The sequence below is a fragment of the Anastrepha ludens genome, chromosome 3 (genome assembly GCF_028408465.1).
Source record: "Anastrepha ludens isolate Willacy chromosome 3, idAnaLude1.1, whole genome shotgun sequence".
NCBI classification, from domain to species: Eukaryota; Metazoa; Arthropoda; class Insecta; order Diptera; family Tephritidae; genus Anastrepha; species Anastrepha ludens.
Window position 1 is genome coordinate 57479917 of NC_071499.1, and position 22700 is coordinate 57502616.

At 39.1% G+C, this 22700-nt stretch overlaps 1 protein-coding gene across 1 annotated transcript; it reads right to left on the reverse strand.

The window, feature by feature from the left end:
- Positions 1-582: 582 nt before the first annotated feature.
- LOC128857520 (centrosomal protein of 162 kDa-like) lies at positions 583-22668 on the reverse strand. Its single transcript, XM_054093270.1, has 7 exons — positions 22618-22668; positions 7094-8345; positions 6800-7013; positions 6069-6733; positions 2018-2220; positions 1704-1856; positions 583-761 (listed from the first exon to the last, which is right to left on the reverse strand). Exons 1-7 carry the CDS (start codon positions 22666-22668, stop codon positions 627-629), a joined length of 2673 nt encoding a protein of 890 aa, XP_053949245.1. The 3' UTR covers positions 583-626.
- Positions 22669-22700: the final 32 nt, after the last annotated feature.

Below are 22700 nucleotides of genomic sequence, written 5' to 3' on the forward strand. Positions count from 1 at the left end.
CGCATTTCCTCCTATGCGTATTTTGGAATGTGTAAAAATTCAGTCGAATTTGGTTTTGCTTTCAAGCGCTTTGTGGACAATTTTTAATTGCTGTTTATTTTGCAAAATAATTTTATGGACAATTTGCAATTGTTGATATAAATAACGCTTAAGAATATTTACTTAAATAAAATTCATGCCTTACGGGCGTTTACAGCATTTCGTCTTTTTTCGATTTTCTCAATTGCTTGGATGGCAAATTATTGTTGCGCATTGCGATATATGAAAATAAAAGTATTGCATCGTTAATTAAAAACTGGCAACAGGTGAATTTCTGAATTTCGGAATTTCACATTTTTCACCACCAACTTGAGGACTTAAATTAATTTTAAAATATTACAACTAAAACTATAAGTTGTACTTTAAAAGTGGGCGTTGTGTAGGGGCGCGCGCAACCATGGGCGGGCGGCACTGACGCTTAATACTGAGCATTTATTTTTTCACTTGCGTCATGGGCAATCTATGTAATGTAAGCATCATTTACAGGGTGCTTAAGAGCAGCTAAAAGTCAATATGGGGCTAAATGATGGGGTTTTTCTTTCGTTTTGTTATTGTTGTGCAGTGATTGGTTGCATTTATGCTCGCTTTTAGGTACTTCGCTGGTTATTGTTGTCGCCGAGCAGATCTTCAATGGCGCCTGTTAGACGTCCTTTGCTCAGCGCGTCTACCAGCATCCGCAAACGTTCCTCACGCTCCGAATGACGCCGCTCCAACGACGATACCTGCGTTTATGTAATAAAAAATGTAAACAAAATATTAAAGATAATATAAAAATAGGAATAGAAATGAAAAAAATTATTAAGCGGCAATTAACCCACAAAATGTCTGTCAAATGTGTACAAATTAAATTTCCATCATAAAAATTTTAATGTTCATCATCATAACTGGCATAATTACAAAGATGCATTTAACTAGAAAAAGTTATTTCGTAATACGTATTTATGGCCGGGTAGTAACGCATTGACGCCGAGATCGAACTTTGAAGGAAGAAGCGCAGCAGCGATAAATTGTATGCGTGTAAGTGGATAGTTACGTAAAAGTAATTAGCTTTGCTTATAAATTAAGTGATGAATGAGCGTAAAAGCGGAAAAAATGCGTAACGGCAAATAAACAGTTAACACAATTAAATCAAAGCAGTAGCGGAAGGAAGCGCTAACAAAGTAAAGCAAACATAAAAAATACCGCTTTAAAAGCCGTTAAAAAGGGCAAAAACAAAAATAAAGAAACAAAAACAAAAAAAAAAGCAAATATGACACAAAATCTCATAACAATCATAAATCGTAGATTTTTAAAAATAAACTACAAGAAAAGTGTTAAGAAAAAATTATACGGCAATTAAAAATCAACAAAAATCACATTAACTCCAACAAAAGCTAGTAAATTAATTGATAAGTACGTCATACAGATGTTGCATATGGCACGCCTGCCTTTGACTGATTCATTATGACTTTTGGCAAATTATTGCATTCCATAAGATGTTTTTTTTTCTTTTTTGTTTCTTCTTTTTATTTCTATGCTTCTCTTGCGCTTTGTCGCATTCAATTGCGTTTTTTCATCAACTTCTTTTATCGTCTTTACTGCACAGGGCCTAGACATTCATTGTGGTTGTTGTTGCTGTCAATGCTTTTGGTATGCACCACATCAGTACCATTCGTCCCACTCACCTTGGCTTTTAACGCGTAGTAGTCGACTGGTAATTTTCGGCGCTTTTGTGTTGCAAACGCTTCATCGCGTTCGTTTAGGCGCTGCTGCAAGACGCGCACCGTTTCATGACACGAGGCCAACTCACGTTCATGGGCACTTTGCAGCGTTTTCAACTAATTAAAATAAGAAAATAATAAGCAAAGAAATGAAGTAAATAAAAGTGAGCGTTAAAATGGTTCATATGGAGATATTTCAAAGTGTTTAGTTTTTTTTTAAGGAAAATCACTGCAGCTAGTGAAAATTAACTTGAGGGTCACGCTCATGTTGCACTTACATCGCTTAAACGCTTATCGTGTAGTACTCTGTAGTCTGATTCCAGTAGCTTAAGTTTGTTTTGCGCTTCCCGCAGCGCTTGACTCTCTGTGGTGGCTGGCATTTGCTCGCTATGCGCTTGACTGTGATGCTGTGGCTCGTGACTGCGTCGTGAAATATTCAGGCAAGTATAGCTGTTCCACTGCGACTTATCTGATTTAAGTGCTAGACGAAAGATAGAAATAGAAGAGAAGGCGGTTAGTACGAGTTAGTGTAGGCGGTTGATATGTGGGTGTGCGTATGTATGTATATTATATAATCGAATGTAGCTTATGCGTTCATGTGCTTTTCCTGCAAGAATTAGCCTGCAAGCAAGTCTCTGAGAATTAGACGGCACTCGCTCTAATAGAGAAAAGTTTGCAATTTTCATGGGGCGCAATTCAAAAAAGTAAAGAAAATGGATTACATCCTGACAAGTTTTGACAATTTGTTTGCTTCTTTTATTTTTTATTTTTTCATAAAAATATAGTTCATACTACAACAAATAAAACTCCTGTCAACCTCGAAATTCGACGTTGGAAGTGAATAAATTAGCCATAATTTAAAGAAACCCAATGGAGGCATCTCCAAAGCAGCAGCTCTAGACTGAAACTCACAAGAGAGTCGCAGTTGCGGCAGGCTATCGAACACATGGAGGTGACTAGTCGAAGCAGAAGCCCTACATGCAGGCCGCGGCAAATAAATCCAATTTTAAATAGTTTAAATATTAATATTAAATATATGTATATACAACAAAAACTATATAAATCCAAGCTTCAAATTATGAAAAAATTCAAAAAAATTTCATCAACATTTCAACCTTTTTTTATCAGAATTTTTAGAAAAATTTCGCTAGCAATGGATCATGATTCAATTATTAAAGGTTTGTTCACTAGTGACATTCGATTTTTGACACTCCCTTACAAAAGGTTGTATTTAAGAAGGTGAAAAAAGTGGAAAATAGTAAATATTTTTTGGTAAAAATGGCACCAAAAAAGTATTTTCTTACTTAAATGGAAACAAACTTGGAAATGATTTAAAAAATTAATTTTAATTAATATTTTAATGAAAATAATGGTACAAATGGAATTTATTAGCGTAAATAGATAAGTCGAATATTAAAACAAGAAATTATTTTACTTAATCCAAGATTTTATTTTGTGAATTAATTTTTCAATTAAAAAATTATCGCAAAGATGCGAAGTTTTGCCAATATGAAACTATTTTGTTAAAAATAAATAAATAATTGGCACGTACACTTCTGTTGGGTGTTTGGCTGAGCCTCTCCTCCTATTTGTGGTGTGCGTCTTGATGTTATTCCACAAATGGAAGGACCTACAGTTTTAAGCCGATTCCGGTAGATGGTTGTTTATGAGAAACTTTTTCATGCTGGTACTGTGCTTTGTTAAGCCTCCTCTGGACACTTCATCCATCCATGGGAACGTGGGCTCATTGGAAATAAGTTCCGTCAATCCCAACTTTTTTATAATAAGGTATGCAATGTTACCGATCGCCTCGGGATTACCCAATTATTCTCCCTGTCGTAACTCTTTGGGAAATGCTCTTTGCAAAATATGAATTCCGTCTAAATCCCCACATCATAAGAAATATGGTAAAGCTTTGTAAATTCACCACTCAGCGATCTCGGTTAAGCGGTATGTATTCCATGTCATACTACCATAGTACTGAACATACCGATGAAAACTCTTTAGCCAGTTGTTGCTCGTAAGCAGACCATTTTGAAAATGAAATGTTTTTTCTACAAATTTTACTTTTCCTCCGATAAGCTGCTTACTGAGCAAACCTTTTATTATTGAATCATGGCAATGGATCAAAAACACAGTCGAATGCGACTTTCTCAGCAACATTTAGAGCGTTTTCGAAAGGATAAAGTCGATTTTGTGCGTCGGACAATGCACCGTGTCACAAGACCATTTTAACAATAGCTAAAATCCACGAATTAAAGTTCGAAGTTTTGGAGCATTCACCATATTTGCCCCTAGCGACTTTCATCTGTTTTCAGACTCAAAAAAATTCATGCGTGGAAAGCGTTTTTCATCAAATGATGAGTTCATAAAAGCTGTGGCAGGGATGGAATTCATGAACTGGAATCTCGATGGAACACTTGTATTGATGTTCAGGGAGATTATAATGAGTAACAAAGTGCATTTCAAACCATAAAATTGTGTTTTTCTTATCGAACCGCAAAATTTGTTGAGCAACTCATTAGTCCAACGAATGCGCGAAATTGTTTTTTTTTTATATGAAACTTCAATTATTTTTATAAAGGGTGGTTAAGTTTCAAGGGCCGGTGTTAATTTTGAATGAAATACAATTTTATATCTCGCGGTTAGAGTTTCAGAGTTTACTTAGATTTGCAAAATACGCAGACCTATTACAAGATGTTTTTACGAACAGGCCGAACCATCTGGTAACACTAAGGACCAGTAGGTCTATGTGATGACTTTCAGCCAGCCAGGTCAACTTAACCTAAGCTATCACTTTCCACAAATATGGACTACAATCTAACATTAATTTGGTATTTCAATTATTTGATTAATTTAAAATTAAACTGCAATAATTTATGTAGGCTAGGATAGATTAGGTTAACCCGGCTGGCATTAAACCAAGCATGGATATTTTGGTCTCTAGCGATACCAAATGGAGGCTGTCCTTTATTAAGATTTAAAGTAGACATCACGTAGGATGTCAACGCTTTTGGCAAACCTAAGCAACGCAGGAGGATCTATTTTTAAAATATATTCTAGACAATCAAACTGTGGAGCTCCCAGGCATTTCGAGCGCGGCTTTGATAATGCCGGACAGAAACACAGAAGATGCTCTAAAGTTACCTCTATATCCTCTCTGCACTTAAGAATTTATGTAATTCTATTTTGTTTTTGTTTTCTTCAACCATTTAAATATTTTAATGCAGATCTTTGCCACTCACCCTTATTCACAGTTGTGTTAGTTTACAATTTCAGTTTCTCTTCCCACCTACTATAAAAACAACGCAAATCGGCAATTTGCATTAAAAATTTAACTGCTTCTAAACTAATAAACAACTTATTCGCATAAATACCAAATTCTTATATAACAGATACCGCGTTTAATTTACAAAATAAAGTCAAAACATTTAAAAACTAGAGAATTAATTAAAAAACAAAAACAAAACAAAAACGCTTGCCAAATAAGCCGGTAATAAATTTACAAAACAAAAACAATGTTACACTGTCAAAGAAACTCTAAAAATCCATGTCTGCTACTTTCGCTTTTAAACGAAGAAACTTTTCCCTTTGTTGTAGCGACAATCAACAGCCGCTCTCAAAAAAAAAAAAATTAAAAACCTAAAAATAAAACAACGCACACATAGAAGCGGCCAATAACAATAGTCGAACCCAAATGGAGATGATCAATGCGCTATGCTGCTCCGTTGGCTCGCTTCCAGCAGCTTTGCGGTCGCTGACATAATACCAAATTTGTAGCCCGTGCAGTACACAGGAACAATAAGCAGTTTGCCAGCTGCCGTCGGCGGTGACATCGACCACGACCGCACATTTGAATGCGACACACGTGACAAAGGTGCGCTAATGGCTAATAAAACAAAAACTAAACAGGTGCGCTACATATGCCAATTGCGTTTTGCATGCGCCTTTTATAGCGCCTAGGTAATTGAATGGAGACGCACCTTCACTACGCCGCAAGATGCCACGCGCATGTGTGTTGCACAAGCCTTGCGTTTGATGGATTATTTGAACATTTTAACATACGATAGCCGTAATTAATACCTCATTTCTATGGACGTGTATTCGATTGAGCAGAGAAAGTCCATTAATAACAGTGGGAATTCACAAATGCGCATCGCGCGCGCCACCAAAACATTAAATAATCGAATACGTCAATTAGTGGACAACTTTGGTGTTATCGATACAATGAACGCCTGCACATGCATTCCTTCACTAATTCACACACACACACTCGCATACATATTTATGCATGCGTGTTTTTATGAAATCGTAGAAATATATACTCACCCTCTTTCTCGCGTTGCAGCTTCTTTATTGTCTTCTTGCATTCCTCCAACTCGCGCGTTAATCGCTGCATTGCCTTGTCCTTCATCGCCAAATCAACGCGCATGCCTCGTATGGTGGCCAACAGGTGCGCGTCCTCCTTGGCCGCTGCGTGGTGCGCGGAAATGGTCAAATCCGAATGTGAGACGGGCAGTTTCGAGACCAAAGCAGAGCCGAGTGAACCCATTGCAGTGGCTAGTGGTTTGCGTATGCCGCTTTGTTTTGAATTCGGTCGTGAGGTGTTGGGCGTTGAATTGGCGGTGCTACTGGTACTTGAACTTGCTGAATGCACGGCGCTGGAGGTGCCAATGGTATTGGTGCTATGATCGCGCGTGTTCTTCGTTTCGGTTGTTTGTGTGCCGATTGTGCTGTTGCTGTTGCTGCTGCTGTTGGCTTTAGCGTTGACATTGGAGCAGGCGCTGGTGCTGTTTGCATTGAACGTCGTATTTAAGCTGGCGCGCTTGGTCACATCACCGCTGCACCCTGCCTCATTTTCAACCTCAACGAGATTCGCATCTGTTTGCGTGCAATTGTTGTAGAAATTCTCAGCTTTCTTGGAGACGAAATAGTCCAAAGTGCGCACTTGCGACTCGATCTTTTCGTTTAGTTTTGTATTGATTTCCTGTAGGCTGTGGGAGCGCAAAACTCGAAATATGTAATAAAATAAAATAATAATAGAATTTGTTGTAACTTACCTTAGCACCTGTGTCTCCAGATCGGCAATGTGAGTTTCATATTTGGCCTGCACCGAATTGAAGCGCGCCTGCACATTTGCGAGTATTTGTTGCGCTTTTAAGTCTTGTTCTCTGGCGTCTGATTCCAGTTGCGCAATACGCTGCTCCAAGAGTTTACGACTGTTCAAATTCTCTTGGTCATTATTTGCACATTTCCCGGGGTTTTTGGAAGCGACTAAGTGCGAAAATAAAACAAAATTGAATACAGCATTTTTAGATTTCAAACGAAATCCAAAATATTAAAAATTATCTCACCAATTAACGCCGACACCGAGTCTGGGTGCTTGCGCATCAGTATGCGCTCCATTTCACGGCATTGCCGCTGCAGATCTTGTATTGTTTTGGCATCTTTGTCCTTCAGCTCCTGCGTGCGCTTCTTCTCCTGGCGGCTCTCATCCAACTCACTCTGCAATGACTTTTGCAACTCAAGCGCTTCATTGCGATCCGCACGTGCCGTTTGCAACTCGGTACGCAATATGTTGGCACATTCGTTCAGATGTTGCACATCCAACTTAAGTATTTCAGACTCCTCTTGTAGTTTGGTATTGCTTTCACGCAAATCGCGATGTAACTGTGATAGGGAATCGTGTTGTATACGCAACGATTTTAAACGCTCCTCGGTATCTTTTAATTTCTCCTGCAACTGCTCGATCTCCTGCTTGAGCGCATGCTCTCGTCCAGCATTCGCCGCAAAGGGTTCAATTGGCGAGGTGAGTGCTGAGCGCATGCGTTTCGGCGAAGAATTGACCGACTTGTCACAGTACGTTTTGGCTGGTATGGGTGTCGAGATGGTCCGATGCGGACTGTAGGGACCAGGCGTACACGAATGAGATGATTGCGTTTGGCTGATGCCGCTATCCGGGGTTGTCATCGAGGAACGTTGTGCGCCAGTACTGTATCCGCTCGAATTACGGCGTTCCAACACGCTGGGACTGGTGTATTGCATGGCGTTAAAGTTGAATGGGCTGCGACGTGCCGGACTGCCGCCAATGAGTTGTGCATAGGATTGTGATGCATAGATGGCGCTATGCGTTTGCTGTGCGGCGACAGGTTGCTGTTGCTGTGGTTGTTGCTGTTGCTGTTGGAGCGGCGCATCACAACTAGGTCGGCGTGCCATCACGTTTACGCTGGCATGTTCACTTTGATTTGTTTTCATATGCGACGCGTTGTGCAACGACGTAGACATAACAGATGATGACGACGACACTGACAAATGCCCCGAGTATACGCTGGCTGTGTTGTTGCGGCTATTGGTGGCATTTTCTGCTGTATTTCCACCTAGAGAACTACTTGTGTTATTTGCGCTCAACGTATCGGCATTATCATCCGCATCTACATCGACCACGTCGTCCACTTCGTCCCCTTGTTTGGTGAAATTATGCGCCGACAATTCATTCACATGCACGGCGTTCGAGTCAACGGAAGGTTTATTGTTTATCTCCATGGGCGGCCCCTCCTCATTCAACATTAGTTCAATGTTATCGATACCTTCGGTGATTTCCTCCATCTGTAAACAAGCAAAACCAGTAGAAGACAAAAAGAAAAATAGATTTAGTTCCTGATTCATGGCTTTAGTTGATAGTTGACAATTTTCAAACAACAATAAAAAGGGAAATCATTTTTACAAAACAATTTTTTTTGAAGACTGTGAAGACCAGAATTACCAACGCAAGCTGTTAAAAATGTATTCGTTGCCGTGGTATGCTACACCTATGCACGTCCGTTAGCATTGGCCAGCATCAGTTGGCTTTACTTTTATTTAAAGAGATTTATATTCAAAAGTGTGCCCAAAATTTTAAATCAGCGATGATGAACTGTTGGAGCATTTACAAACGTTTGTATGTATGTATGCATGCAAATGAATCTGAAGAATTCGGTATGCTGAGCGTGCAGAATGTGAAAGCGAAGATGCAGAAGATTTTCGTAGCTGCAAATCAATGTCCGCTATTAGCCACATTTTTACAAAAGAAAGGGCGTTTTGACGAAGGCTATATTTTCACCGCCCGCATTTTCAAATCTTTGGGAAATGAATAATGATGAGTCAATTAAAATTGAGCCAGTCACAATTATATTTGAATAGTACAGATACAAAGGCAAATGTAAAGTATGTGCGCCGCACTCAATAATTACAGCAATACTGCGACCCTTGTTACTTTTTTGATGGCCTGTTGCTGATACTCAGCTGATTAGCGGCCGAAATATTGCGAAGTTATTTCACCCCGAACCAATCATTCCGAGCCGATCAACAATTTCGTTTTATTTGAACTTAATTTTGCACTAAAAACAACAAAACAAACCTAGTTTTCCTCTTTTATTTCTACTCCGCAGTGAAAAATTTTAAACTGTGATTTCTGCAACAATGCCAACGCCACCCGTTTTATTTTCACGCGTAAAATTTTGACAGTCATTTCACTAGAATGTCAAAATTTTACGCGTGAAAATAAAACGGGTGACGTTGGTATTGTTGCAGAAATTATGAAACAGAATGTAAAGCTTTCTCATAAAAAGTAATACTGCCCACGCGGGTCGGGGAAAAGAATACATCCGCGGTAAGTAAAAGGCGACTAAAATCCGGCAGGAGAGGGAGGGAGCTCAGCTCGAAAGACCTCACACACCCCGAGAACCTCCAGCGGCAGGGCTGCTGTGAAGCTCATCAGGATCGATACCAGTAAGATCCTGATTACGGTATACTGGAAAATATTTCATATTAGACAGTTTATGGGCTGGTGAAAGTCGCATTCTATCACCTCGTACAGTAGGGTGACTACTCAACAAAATGGCTGATGGGCTAATGCTACAAGCGCCTCCGTCCCGTTAAAACTCTGGCAAACCTTTGGGTACGTTCCTTACACATCACCATTAAGTTGGTGGTGCAGGCTCAGTTGAGAAATCCTGACTAATTCCTGTCCTGGCTCTGAACTCTATTGCCCATGCAGCGCAGAGTAAACCCTCGCATGGTCTCTCTGTTTGCAGTGATAACAATGGGGACACTTAGAGAAACTGCACTTTCGTGTGAGGACAGCGGTCTGAAGTCGGTACTCTAAAGAATTGAATATGAGTAACAAAAATCCAAAACAAACATTCGAGAAAAACATAGAAGAAGGAAGCGGAGATGGTCGAAATGACAACGTGGATCCAGGAGCAGCCTTCAGAAGAAGTAGCCTACAGCAAAAATCCGCTGGCAAAGAACGCATCCACTCGAAATGCAGCTGGTAGCGAACCAGCCCGCACTGCGTTCAAGAATGCCAAATCTGATAGCCCCGCAAAAGGCAACGGATACACTAACATTAGGATTCAGAGGAAGGATGCCTCCAGTACCAGCGCAGTATTCTAGGAAAAAACGCGTCACGACTAACGCCGGGGAAAGGAGATACCAAACAAGGCAACGGTGACAAAACCAATGAGACACTGAAGCGAGTGGCAGATGGACGGCGAAGCTGATTCCTACAATACGTAAACGGGTATGAAGGAACTTCGGGGAAGTGGGATATTTCATGACTCAGTTCCTCACGGATACTTCCGAAAGTACCAATACCGCAAGGATGAGGTAAGTGACCCCAGGTGCAGATACAGCGAAGCACCGAACGATGACACCGAACAAAGGTTTTTCAATTGCGATAGATGGCTCGTGGAAAGAGGTGCTCTGAGGGAGCAAAGTGGGGACATCGCGCCGACCAACGTGATCGGCAAGATGATCGAATACGAGAATAAGTGGAATGCGGTTAAAAGATATGCTGAAAACGTATTACGGAGAAAAAATATAGACCTCGAGGTAATACAACACAGTGAAGCCTCACAGATATAGGCATAAGAAGACGAGCCTATAGCATGAAGCTGGTTACAAGCATGGTGGACCCAGTTGTGGGTAAATAGAACTGGTCCATTTTATTGACGTCGTTTTGGGCCCTCTCGAAGTAATGCAGAAGGTAGCATCGGGAAGGGAGTCTCCCCAGAGAAGGGGGAGAATCACAACGGAAACAAAACTGGAACGATTGACTTGAAATTTTAATTTACATAATATTACATTTCGCATAGAGGCACGAATAGGTGGCATCATTGGCTCATTTTTGTTTTAAAATGCTCCTGCAAAGATCATTTCGGTCGATGATAAGCGGTGCAAAGGCATAATAAACGATTATTTGTGGCCGGAAATTGAAGACATGAACTTGGACGATTTTAGGTTTCAGCAGGACGGTGCGCCATGCGAGATAGCCAGTCTTAGTGATGTCAATTGGCCATCTCGGTGCTGCACTTTGAAGCCGCTGTTTTTTTTGTGGAATGTCGTGAAGGACTGATGTCATGCGAACAATCTATTAATGAATCAAGCCTTTAACGCGAATATCAAGAAATATAAAATTTATTTCAGAATTTTTGTTTACATTCTGTCAAAAAAATATCAGGAATTGTTCGTTTCAAAGAATTTGTCTCAAATTTTGTGTTTTGAACGGGTGTGCCGAATCGTTGAAAATATTGCAGAAAGCCTATGGCGAGTGTGCGTTATCACGGGTCTACGAGTGGTATAAGGCTTTTGCAGAGGGCCGAGAAGTCATGGAAGGTTTGCCCCGATCTGGTCGCCTATCAACGTCCTCAGCGGATGAAAACGTCGACAAAGTCGAGGAAGTGGTGCTGGAAAACCATCATTAAAGTTTGAGAGAGTAGCTCGAGACCTTAGCGTGTCTCACGAATCAATTCGCAACATTTTACATGAGGCGCCCATGAATTGGGCATGAGACGCGTGGCTGCTCGACTCGTTCCAAGTGAGTTGGATTTCTTTCAAGAAATTCATCGGAAGAAGGTGGCTGAAGCCATGCTTGAGTAAGTGAATGCGGACCCAATGTTTAGCCAGCGCATCATAACAGGTGATCAGATGTGGGTATTTGAGTTTGACATGCAAACCAGTCAACCAGTCAACTGGCGGCTGAATGGCGCTATCCACATGAGCTGAAACCCCAAGCACCACTTCAAAGTCGGCCAGAAGTGAAAGTCATGACACTCGTTTTCTTTGATTATCAGGGTGTTGTGCACTCGGAATCTCGGAATTCGTTCCAAATGGTTCTACGGTAAACAAAGAATATTATTTGGAAGTTATGCGAGGTTTGAGAGAGAATGGGCTTAGGAAACGGCCCAATTTGAGGAAAAAAAAACTCATGGATCTTGCATCATGATAACGCACCGTCTCACAAGGCTCATATTGTGAACACGTTATTAACCAAAAACTCGACAAATATCAACGAACAACCACCGTATTCACCGGATTTGGCCCATTGTGACTTTTTCCCTTTCTCAATTAATTTTCCCTTAAATTGCCACTCTGCGGACGCCGCTTTGAGTCGATAGAAGCCATTAAGGAGAATTCGTTGAAGGAGCTGAAGAGGATCTCTTCAAATGCGTTTGAAAGTTGCTTTGATGACTGGACTAAACGTTGGCGTATGTGTATTGCTTTGAATGGAGCCTATTTTGAAGGCGACAAAATAAATTTTGATGACTAAACAATTATTTTGCGTTTTATTGAACAATTCCCGGTACTTTTTTGACAGAATGTATTTGATTTCCCACTGGCAAATAAAACAAAATCCAAAAATAGACACATTTTTTGGCCCTTATAGTAGTGACCTAACCTCTTAACTACCAAATGAGTTACATATTTTACGAAAATTGTTTTTGTACTTCCATTGTCGAGGGTCAGGGTCTCATTACTGTTGCAACTAGTCCTATATGAAATATCTACACAAATGCATCCTAATGGTAGATTTATAATTGAATGTGAACTAGACAGCTGCAGTATGCAAAAAGAGAGGCAATGCAGCGCGTAAAGGTCAAAATAAAGATTTGCACCACTCAAAATCACTTTTTTTCCTTTTATTTAGCTTAGAAGTAATTCAAAAACAAAATTATCTAATTCAAATGATTAATTTTGCGCCACCTTGTATATAAATGTATACGTATATATGTATATAAATCATACTATTAATAGTCCATTTCATATGAACTTTATGTAGGTTACTGAAATGCCCGTGTCAATTACAAAAGCAGAAATCTATGTAACTTTGTTTTTACATACGTAGACACACACACACAGACATAGTAAATACCTTTGATCATCTAGGATCAAGTTTTCTTCTACATACTCAAATCGGTGTTGTATGAGTATTATTTAAAACAATACAAACCACTTTCCATTTTTCTTGAACGAGAAGAAAAGTGCTTTTGCTTAATGCCATTCAATAGTTCACATTTCTACATATTACAAGCATACCTACATAAGTATGTGTCTCTACACTCGTAAACCATCTGTATGTGCGCGCATTGAACAATAGATAAAATCCAGAAAATCCACTAAGTCGAAGAGAGCACATCCAACGATAAATGCTGTCACTTTCAACGCTGCCGCAAGCCACACTACAACGCCTGTTCCAACACACTCCACTAACTGTATTCTGTACAGCCGATCAACCAGTACAACGACCAAATTATAACTATTGTATTACAACTAGTGGCCGAGCGAGCTCACGGGCCGACAACTTCCAGCTAAGCTTTGCATTACTACACCAAAACATTAACCAAATGCCTTCTAGCGGACCATTTGAACTGAACCTGGCCACAATGGCAATGACGCCAAAGGCAGAGTATGAATACTACATATATGTATGTGCATATGTATGCATACCAACACAGGCGCAGTGGACGGACAAGCTAAGCCGGCTAGCATATAGAAGAAATGCCACTTGTGGCTTAAACTGTGACAACAACAGCGCACAGCAAAAACTAAAGAAGGTGCAGCAATGGAAATGGTGCAGGCAGAAACTATTGTTGTATTTTAAAGGCACTAATAGCGATCGAAGCTTTAGGTAGGAACACGTGCAAGCGGCGACGAAGATGTGAATGTCGAATGGTCGAAGTGGAAGTAACACCCACTTGTGTATACGAACAAAAACGAACAAAAGCAGTTTTAATTTCAAGTACTGCTTTTCAAAAATATACTACTTTTTATTACTCATAATCGCGCTCGCTTGCGACTTAAGTACAAAATCTTGTAAGGTGATAATGATGAGTGTTTGGCCGTAGCAACCGAAAACTGGAGGGCATACACTTTTTATGGTGTCCGTCAAGTGTTTAATAGAAATTTGCGCTCATTGGCATGTAATTAAATCTACAGTTCGATGGAAATTTGCAGCAATAGGCGAATTTCACAGGCATTTCTTGAACTGATGCGGAAAGTAATTTCGCTACACAAATTCAATCGCTAACAGCTAACGATCAAATGCCACTGGCACAAAAACAAAAATATAAAAATTAAACAAAAATATAAATAGAAAGATCGTTGAGGACAATTTCACTACTTGAAATTAGAGTTGGCGATGTCAGCGAAGCAGACTGCGACGCTATTGACAAACCGCACTAGTGGCTTTGTAAGCCCCATTTTGCTTGCAAAAAATGAAACAAAATTGTTTTTTCATGGAAGTGAAAGGAGTCTAAAGAGTGTATCATTTTATTTGTACTTTTTCAAGTGAGGGCAGCAATCATTTTTTGAGTGCTGAAATTTGCAAAAAACGTTCAGAATGAAATCGTATGCAAACGACATAACTGCCCATATTTGCTGATATTTGAAAATTTTGGCCAGCGAAAGTGAGATCAATGCAAATAAGTAAAGCAAAGTAGAAACATTGATAAGAAGAATACGTTTTACAACTACGTTTAACAACTAGCCTAACGCAGCGTAGAGGATACGCATTGCACTAGCCTGTTCAATGTGTCCGATTACATTAGTTTAGGTTTTTGGGGCAGTCGGTGTAGAAAAGCCAACTTTTTTAGACCATGTAGGTCCGTTGTCGTACCACAGTGTAATACGGGAACCTCAGTGTTTATTCATCATTGAAACTATTTAGACGCTCTTATGAAGCGTAGTATAGGTTAAATCCCAACACCGGATAGTTTCGTAAGAGAGTCAAAAGAGTGTTTTCCTAACAAGATTGCTTTACTCCTAGCTAAGGCTGGAAAATTACAGAGATAGTGTTCTACTCTTTCTTCCTCTTCCTCGCCTCTACAACTTCTGCAGTATTCATGAGAAAATACGTCCAGCCTAGAAGAGTGCCTACCTAACAGTCAATGACCGGTAACACCAGCCACGTCCTTCGAGATGTTTTCTTTTGAGATGCTTTCTCTTGCTTTCTCCTAACCTTTTGTTATCTATTTGCGGTTAAATTAACCTGGTTGTAACACAAGCATTTTCTTCTCTCCATGACCTATCGGCCTCCTGAAGAATATTATTTTTCATCCATAAATTGCAAGTTGCCATAGAAATTACCATATTTCCTCTGTTTTCAAGCAGTGCAAGATTAGTACCCTTTCTAGCTACCTCATCGGCCTTACAATTTCCTTCAGTATCTCTATACATAAAGGGTTTTCCAATAAGAGGTGTAATTCCCGTAAAAAGTCAATGGTTTCGTTGCTTGTGTGGCACATGACGGCGCTATGTTGTTGCAAATAAACGTTGTCCAGATCAATACCATCCAATTCCGGCCATAAAAAATCGTTCATCATCTCTCGATAGCATAATCCATTCACTGTAACTGTTGCTCCAGCTTCATTTTCGAATGTCTAATGACTCCGCCGGACCATAAACCACACCAAACAGTCACACGTTGAGGATAGAGAGACTTTTCAACCACGCTGCGATCGGGCGTAACGCGAGCCATGTGGGATCCCTACAGAGAGCTAAGAAAGGAAGAGAGACGTATTATCCGACAGAAGAAACGAGAGGCCGAAATACGTAAGTGCGAGGAGCTTGAGATGCTGGCCAATAGGAACAACACCCGAAATTCTACCAGAAAGTTCGGCGGCTTACAGAAGGTTTTAAGACCAGGGCGTTTTCCTGTAAGAACAAAGACGGCGATCTGGTGACTGACATCCAGAGCATTCTTAAATTATGGAGGGAACACTTTTCGAACCTATTAAATAGTGACAGCTGCGCATGTCATAGAGAATGTGAAGATCCCGATACCCCAATCGTTGACGATGGAATTGTCGTTCCGCTACCCGATCATGACGGACTGCCGGCTGAGCTATGCATCAGCTCCTATGCAAAAATATGGTCGGATGAAAGCATGCCTGGCGATTGGAATTTAAGTGTGCTCTGCCCATTCCATAAGAAAGGCGATCCTGCAATCTGTGCCAATTACGGCGGGATTAGTCTTCGAAATATCGCCTATAAGGTTCTAGCGAACGTATTGAGTGAAAGGCTGAAGCCCACCGTCAACCAACTGATTGGACCTTATCAGTGTGGCTTTAGACCTGGAAAGCCTACCATCGAACTTAGGAACCAGCATTAACACCAATAACAATGTCAGCCTTGAAATCCAACGTAGAATCTCTCTTGCTAACAAGTGCTACTTTGAACTAAGTAGGCAATCTCTAAAGTCCTCTCTCGACGAACAAAACTAAAACTCTAGTGGTGGCTAGGAATGCCAATTTGGCCTAGCAGAATGTCTGATCACAGAAAAAATACATATTCGCTATGAAAAGGTTTGATCAAACAACTAATAAATAATCCGTCTCTTACAAAGACTTTTTACGAATATTAGGAAAAACGTTAACATTACTCCTCAATAAAAGTTAGTTAGAATTTGATAGTTCGGTGTTGGATGAAGTCGGTTAAGCCCTCCAAAATAAAAGTAAAAAAAGATAAGGCGAAAACTTGGAGCAGATAGCAAAAAAATGTGCAAACTGGTGGCTACAACGATTCCACTCCGTTTAACAAATCGTCAAGTGGAACCGATGAATGAGCACTCATTGATTTACCCAAGAATTGAAAATTAGTTAGAAAACTGATTGCAACATTTTTTCCAGAAGGATAATTTAATTTTTGAAGTAAAAAACATTGAAAACTTTTTAAATCTCCTAATATTTTTGATTTAAGCGATTTGAATAGAATAATTTAAAGCATGGATTTATAAACAAACATATAAAAATTCACAGTTAATCTTTCCAATATTATTTGCATGAAAATCTCTGAGATAAATAAACCCTTTTTAAAACAATGAATAGGTCTTTATTCAAATTGTATGTATTTGCCTTATAAAACTCAAACAAACAAGAAAAAAAACAAGAAACACAACACAAAAAAAAAAAAACCCCCGATCAAATTTTTGAGAAACCAAAGAACTTAATGAATGAATGATCCACATTTTTTTCAATGAATGAATGATCTACATATTTATCGAATCTATCGATAGCTATGCAAATATCTAAACAAATAGATTTAAAATACTGAAAGTCAATGAATATATTTGACCTACTAACGAAACTAGGTGAACGACAATAGAAGAAAACACAACAACAAAACAAACAATAACCACAAATTTGTGAGTCAGTATTTTTACAACGGTGAATGTGTGTATGTGTGCTATTATTACACCTTTTGACAATTTGAAGAATGAAAAGGAAATATTTACAAATTACAAAGAGCGCAAATGAAATCAAAAGATTATCACACAAGTGTGTTAAATAAACAAAAGCAAGCAAAGAGGTAAATACATATGTATGTATGTTCCTGCACATACATATGTATGTAGATATACATTTAATAAAGAGTATATGAGTATAGGGTTGTAGGGTTTTATATTACGAACTATTTATATAGAGATCACCATAAAGAATTTATTTTCTACTACACTGACTTAAAGTACGTTCACATATGCAGGGATTCGCAATAAATCCACAAAAATTAATCTGCTCATTCACATACTATATGTCAGATTAGCTGCAAAATTGACAATTAGCTGTCAAGACTAGAATATTTTATTGTTTTTGGTTTATTTAATTACAGGCTCCGGCACTCGAAGTGTAACCAATAAATAATTTTTAGTTTAGTTTGCAAAATTACTTTTATTCAGTTCTAAGTGTAAAATGTGTGAAAATAATACGAAGAATCAATTTACTTTTGCTCAATATGACCACCTTTTGCCTAGACTATGGCCTTGAGATGGTGCAGAAACGATTCGCAAGCTGCGCGAATGTGCCTTGCAGGTATTTTGGCCCACTCACGGACAATGGCTTCTTTCAGCGCCTCGAGACTGGTGAATCTTTTAGTTCGGTCCTTGCTCTCCAAAATGCCCCAAATAGAATAATCCATCGGATGAGCGTCGGTGAATGTGAGCGCCACTGTGTGGAGATTATAAAGTTCGGAACATAGTTTTTTAGCCATTCTTGGTTCACTCGAGCATTGTGAGACGGTGCCGAGTCCTGTTGAAACGTACATAGTGTGCCACCGAAATGTTTGTCTGCCCACGGCTTCAAAGCAACCTCCAGTATACTTTCCCGATAATATTTCGCATTCAGCTTGACACCAGGCTCGATAAAAACGATTGGAGAGCGCCCATCTGCGGTTACAACGGCCCAAACCATTATCTAAACAAATATCTAAACAAATGCCACATTACCTGTGGCGGGTGCTGCCTCCTGGTGGCCAATCGATGATTCAAATTCTCGTATGAAATAAACCCTATCGTTTTGGGAGTTTGCTCAATTTCTCGTCAGAAAACATAATGTTCCGAAATTTACCGCTTTCGGTTAGGCGAAGCAACTCCTTCGCTCTCTCAAGTCCGACTCGTTGCGGCTTTGGTGTAAGATCATTCATGCGCCTTTTGGATCTTGTAAGCTTTGACTTTGAGATCATTTTTCAGTATGGGGCGGATGCTACGGCCCATTTATTTTCAGTTCTTTCGTCATTTGATTTGCACTTCGTCGGGGATTTTGCTCAAGTTGCTTCCTCCTTTTTTGAACCATTTCACGTGGCGTTGTGTCTTTTGATGACAAACTCCATGACGTTTCGCGATGCTACCGGTATCATTGTAACGAGCAATGGTGTGATAAATAAAAAACTTTATTTACTTTAAGGTGCTCGAGCTCACGAACAATCGCTGGTTGTGATTTGCCAGCGAAATATAATGCAATCACACTATTGCGTTTGAAATTCATTACTGATTTTCTTTTTTCACGTTTACTCTCGGCAAAATGCTTCCGCGCGCTTGTAAAGAATACTCTGAGCTGTCATTTAGCCAACTAACAGACAACTGATGCCGGTGTATCAGCTGCCCGAGTGGTCTGAAGTTGGTTGCACTTCGAGTGCCGAACCCTGTAATTATGAACTAATCTTTAAGATAAGTAGATATCTATATATAATACTTACGAATATGAGCTATTAATAAATGTGCTTACATATGTATGTATGTCTACATACAATGCTATTAATGCATGCATCATTTTAACTCATGCGAGTAGGAGCATTATGATTAATTGGAATAATACAAACTAATGGGAAAAGTAATTGTAATTAAGTGATTGAATAGAAAATATAATACAAATTGCTTAAAAAAATAATGTTTTAGTAAAGATTTACTTTCTGATGATAAGAGAATCAGCCTTAACCGAAGTGGGTAAAGTGCGTGACTAGCACTCTACTGATTCAGGGCTCGATGTCCATTGAGAATATGAACCATCAAACGTTATTAGATAATAATTATTATTATACTTATAGGCTTATAGTCAGCATGGTAAGTTATTTTCGGGAGTTTATTCATTTAGGGGAGGTAAAATCCGAGAATATTTTTTTATTATTTTTTCATTGATTTTCTTTAAATTTTGTTAATTTTAAGAAGAGAAATCTGTGTACTTTGACTCTAATTTTATTATTATTATAACGAGGAGATTTAGCGCTGGGACCTGAAATATCTATTGTTCCTGCTTCATAGATTCAGAGTATTTCTTTAAGCTCAACTTCTCAATAAATTTTATTATTTGTCGTATTTTATTGAGTTTTATTTCCACCTCTGGTAAAATACATTTAGTCAGGTGTTTGTGCTGCTTATGCATCAGTGCTGTGCATGTTTGGCAGTTTCATCTTCTTTCCTACAGAATCAGCAAGTGCCAGTGGAGTATATGCCCTCTTAGAATTCCTTTCATGATTCTAAAATTATTTTTATTTAATTCCACATAATTTTTAAATTGTTTTAGGTTTAAGCTACCTATCATGGATTGCGACAAACCCGGTAGATTGTCCCAGTATGATCTTCTTTGTCCTTTCTCTACCTCCTGAATAAGAGAGAAGTTACCCTTTCCTAGGTTAGATGGCTTTTTATGAGGAGCTTTTCCATGACTGTTCTATCTAAAAAGCAACGGAGAACATTTTGTGGAACATCTTTTGTGACTCTTCTATAGAAAACGACTAAAAATACTCATAACAGAGTGACATAACAGGTTACAATGTACCACAAAAATATTTGTCATAAAATTCCATTATAAGTCTCCTAATACACTAAAGATCAAAATTCAACTTGTACACCAGAAATAAGTCAAAACCGAAAATGGGTATGGCAATTTACATTTTGTAGGAATTAGACATGCATTTACACGCAATTAACTAATATAAAAATTAAAAATTAGTAGTTAAGAGTTTGATGTCACTAGACCTTAAGGTTTGTTGTAGGTAGGCCTTAAAAACCATATGTAGCCTATTAGCCAAGAAGAATCATTAATGACAAATAGCGAGTCACCGGTCGGTGAAGAAAAATGTCACTTAACAATAATCAAAAACGGTAATAATCAAAAGCGCGTTTCTCAATATCGTTACCCCTTATGCCACGAGCTATGTGACAGAAGAATGCCACTTCACCTAAAAGGCAAACTCTATAAAACCGCCGTGCGTCCCACTTTGTTATATGGAGCCGATAGCTGACCTATAAAAAAGTCGTACGAAAGAAAACTTCAAACTGCAAAAATGAAAATGTTGAGATGGTCAACCACGATCACCATACTGGGCAAAGTGTCCAGCAAAGTGAGCAAAAAATACAAGAAAGTCGTCTTCGCTGGTGTAGGCATGTCCAGAGGAAGAAAGAAGAAAAAAAAAAGAGTTACCTCTTATGCAAGAAACATGAGTATATAAAAATGAAAATGTTGGGAAATCAAGTTTGAAAGTTTATTGCTCTATGAAAATTAGAATGTTTGGTTTCAGATATTAAATATTATTTTAAGTTTCCTTGTACGCACAGTCTTCTTGATTTCGGTAAAACACATAAGAAGAAGGTGAGGTAGGTAGGTTGGGTGGTTGTCGTAGCGACACACTTAGACCTTTCGCAGGTCCATTGTGATACCACTGGAGCTTATCCTTACCCTACGTGTTCCTTTTGAAACCATCCGGTAGCTTTAATAAACGTAGCTTCGTTAGTTTTATAGTATATGCGCTATGTGCACTACATCGGTTAAAAATGCTGTATCAAGAATGCGCAGCCTCCTCATAGCTAAGCTTTCACAATCACATTCAAGGTGTCTGACTGTTTCCTCTTCTTCTGCATTAAGACAGCTTCTACAGAAATAGAAATAAGGGGGTCCTAATCTTCTAGCGTGGCTGCCTATTAAACAATGACCAGTTAATACCGATACCATTTTTCTTATAGCTTCTCTGTTAAATCATAACAAGATTTTCGATCGACCGCTGTTCTAATTCGGCCATGTCTGTCTGCATCCGAAGTGAAATCAACGGAGTCTATTCGCGACCCTAAATGCATAATATACAACCAAATTTACAAGTCTGCTTTTACACGTACTAAAGAAAAGTATTTTCCCTCCTAAAAGCACAAAAAAATCAACAAATATTCACATTTGTATCACATGAAAATACTGTATTAAAGGCAGGCAACAAAAAACAGATTCACGTTAAGAGCATGTTAAGTTGCCGATATTTAAGAGGGAAATATATGCACGTATGTATGTAACGCGAGATGTGCATATCTGCGCAACTATTATGAATTCATGCCAAATAAAATGACAACATTAAATAGTATTAAACACACACACACACTCATATGCAAACATGTCAGAGAAATGTCGAGCGCTATGCATGGCGAGTACGAGTGCGTGCATTGAAAGTAAGCAAGAAAGTATAGATAGTATGTATGTATATATGTATGCATGGAAGTATGGCGCGGCAGCTATCAGAATCCAAAGCAGAGTTGGCGCTGAGAGTAGAGAAGAAAAGAAAAATATGTCGTCAAAGATACAAAAGCGCGCTGTGGCGCCAGCAGCAGCACGAAGTTCAATACAGAAATAAAATTTAAAGAGTTTAACGATAACCGCTCATCAATCAACGCCGAAGCAGAGCTGCTGTGCGCGTCACACACAACCAAGCGCACCTGTATGAGTATAAGTACAGCATTGCTGTAAATGCGCGAACGACACTTGACTCTCAACATAGAAATTACTAAACACTCACTACATACAAACAGCATTTTAATGGTCAGCGAAGTTCAATGGAGCTGGTTGCAGTATACACAAGAAGCATAACAACAATGAGTGTACCACCAGTTGTAAGCTGCTTTTTTTGTTGATTTTTTTTTTCAGAGCGCATGCGCATCGACTTTTAACGCGGCTTATACTCGCGTTATCATTGTCATCACATTTACATACATACATACATATATAGCACACGCTCCGCCAAGTAGTTTTATGTTGTTCAAAATAATATTTAAAAATACCAGCAACAACAAGGAACGAAGAAAGATAAAATAACAAATAGTAAAATCGCTGACGACAAAACATAGCGCTCGGCAGCCGGCATCAAATCCGCAACAAGAGACAGCAGCAGTAGCAGTAGTGGTAGCAGCAGCAGCAGCAGTGCTGAGCAGTAGCGGCTGGAAGTAATAACAACAAAAACCGCTTGCAAGTATTAACGGCAAGTGGCGGTTAGCGGCAGCGCGTCGCTTACAACGAAAATGAAATGGAATTACTTTCTCAATTGTGGTATAAAAGCGCCGCATCGGCAATGGGACATGTCTCATTATTGTTTAGTGTTAGATCTCGCCAAGATGTG

Coding starts and splice junctions, on each gene's coding strand:
- LOC128857520 (XM_054093270.1), bottom strand. CDS start 22,668: ATGAGACATGTCCCATTGCCGATGCGGCGCTTTTATACCACAATTGAG. Junction 6,734..6,799: donor CTGGAGACACAGGTGCTAAG/GTAAGTTACAAC, acceptor GCGCTCCCACAG/CCTACAGGAAATCAATACAA. Junction 1,857..2,017: donor ACGATAAGCGTTTAAGCGAT/GTAAGTGCAACA, acceptor TATTTTAATTAG/TTGAAAACGCTGCAAAGTGC.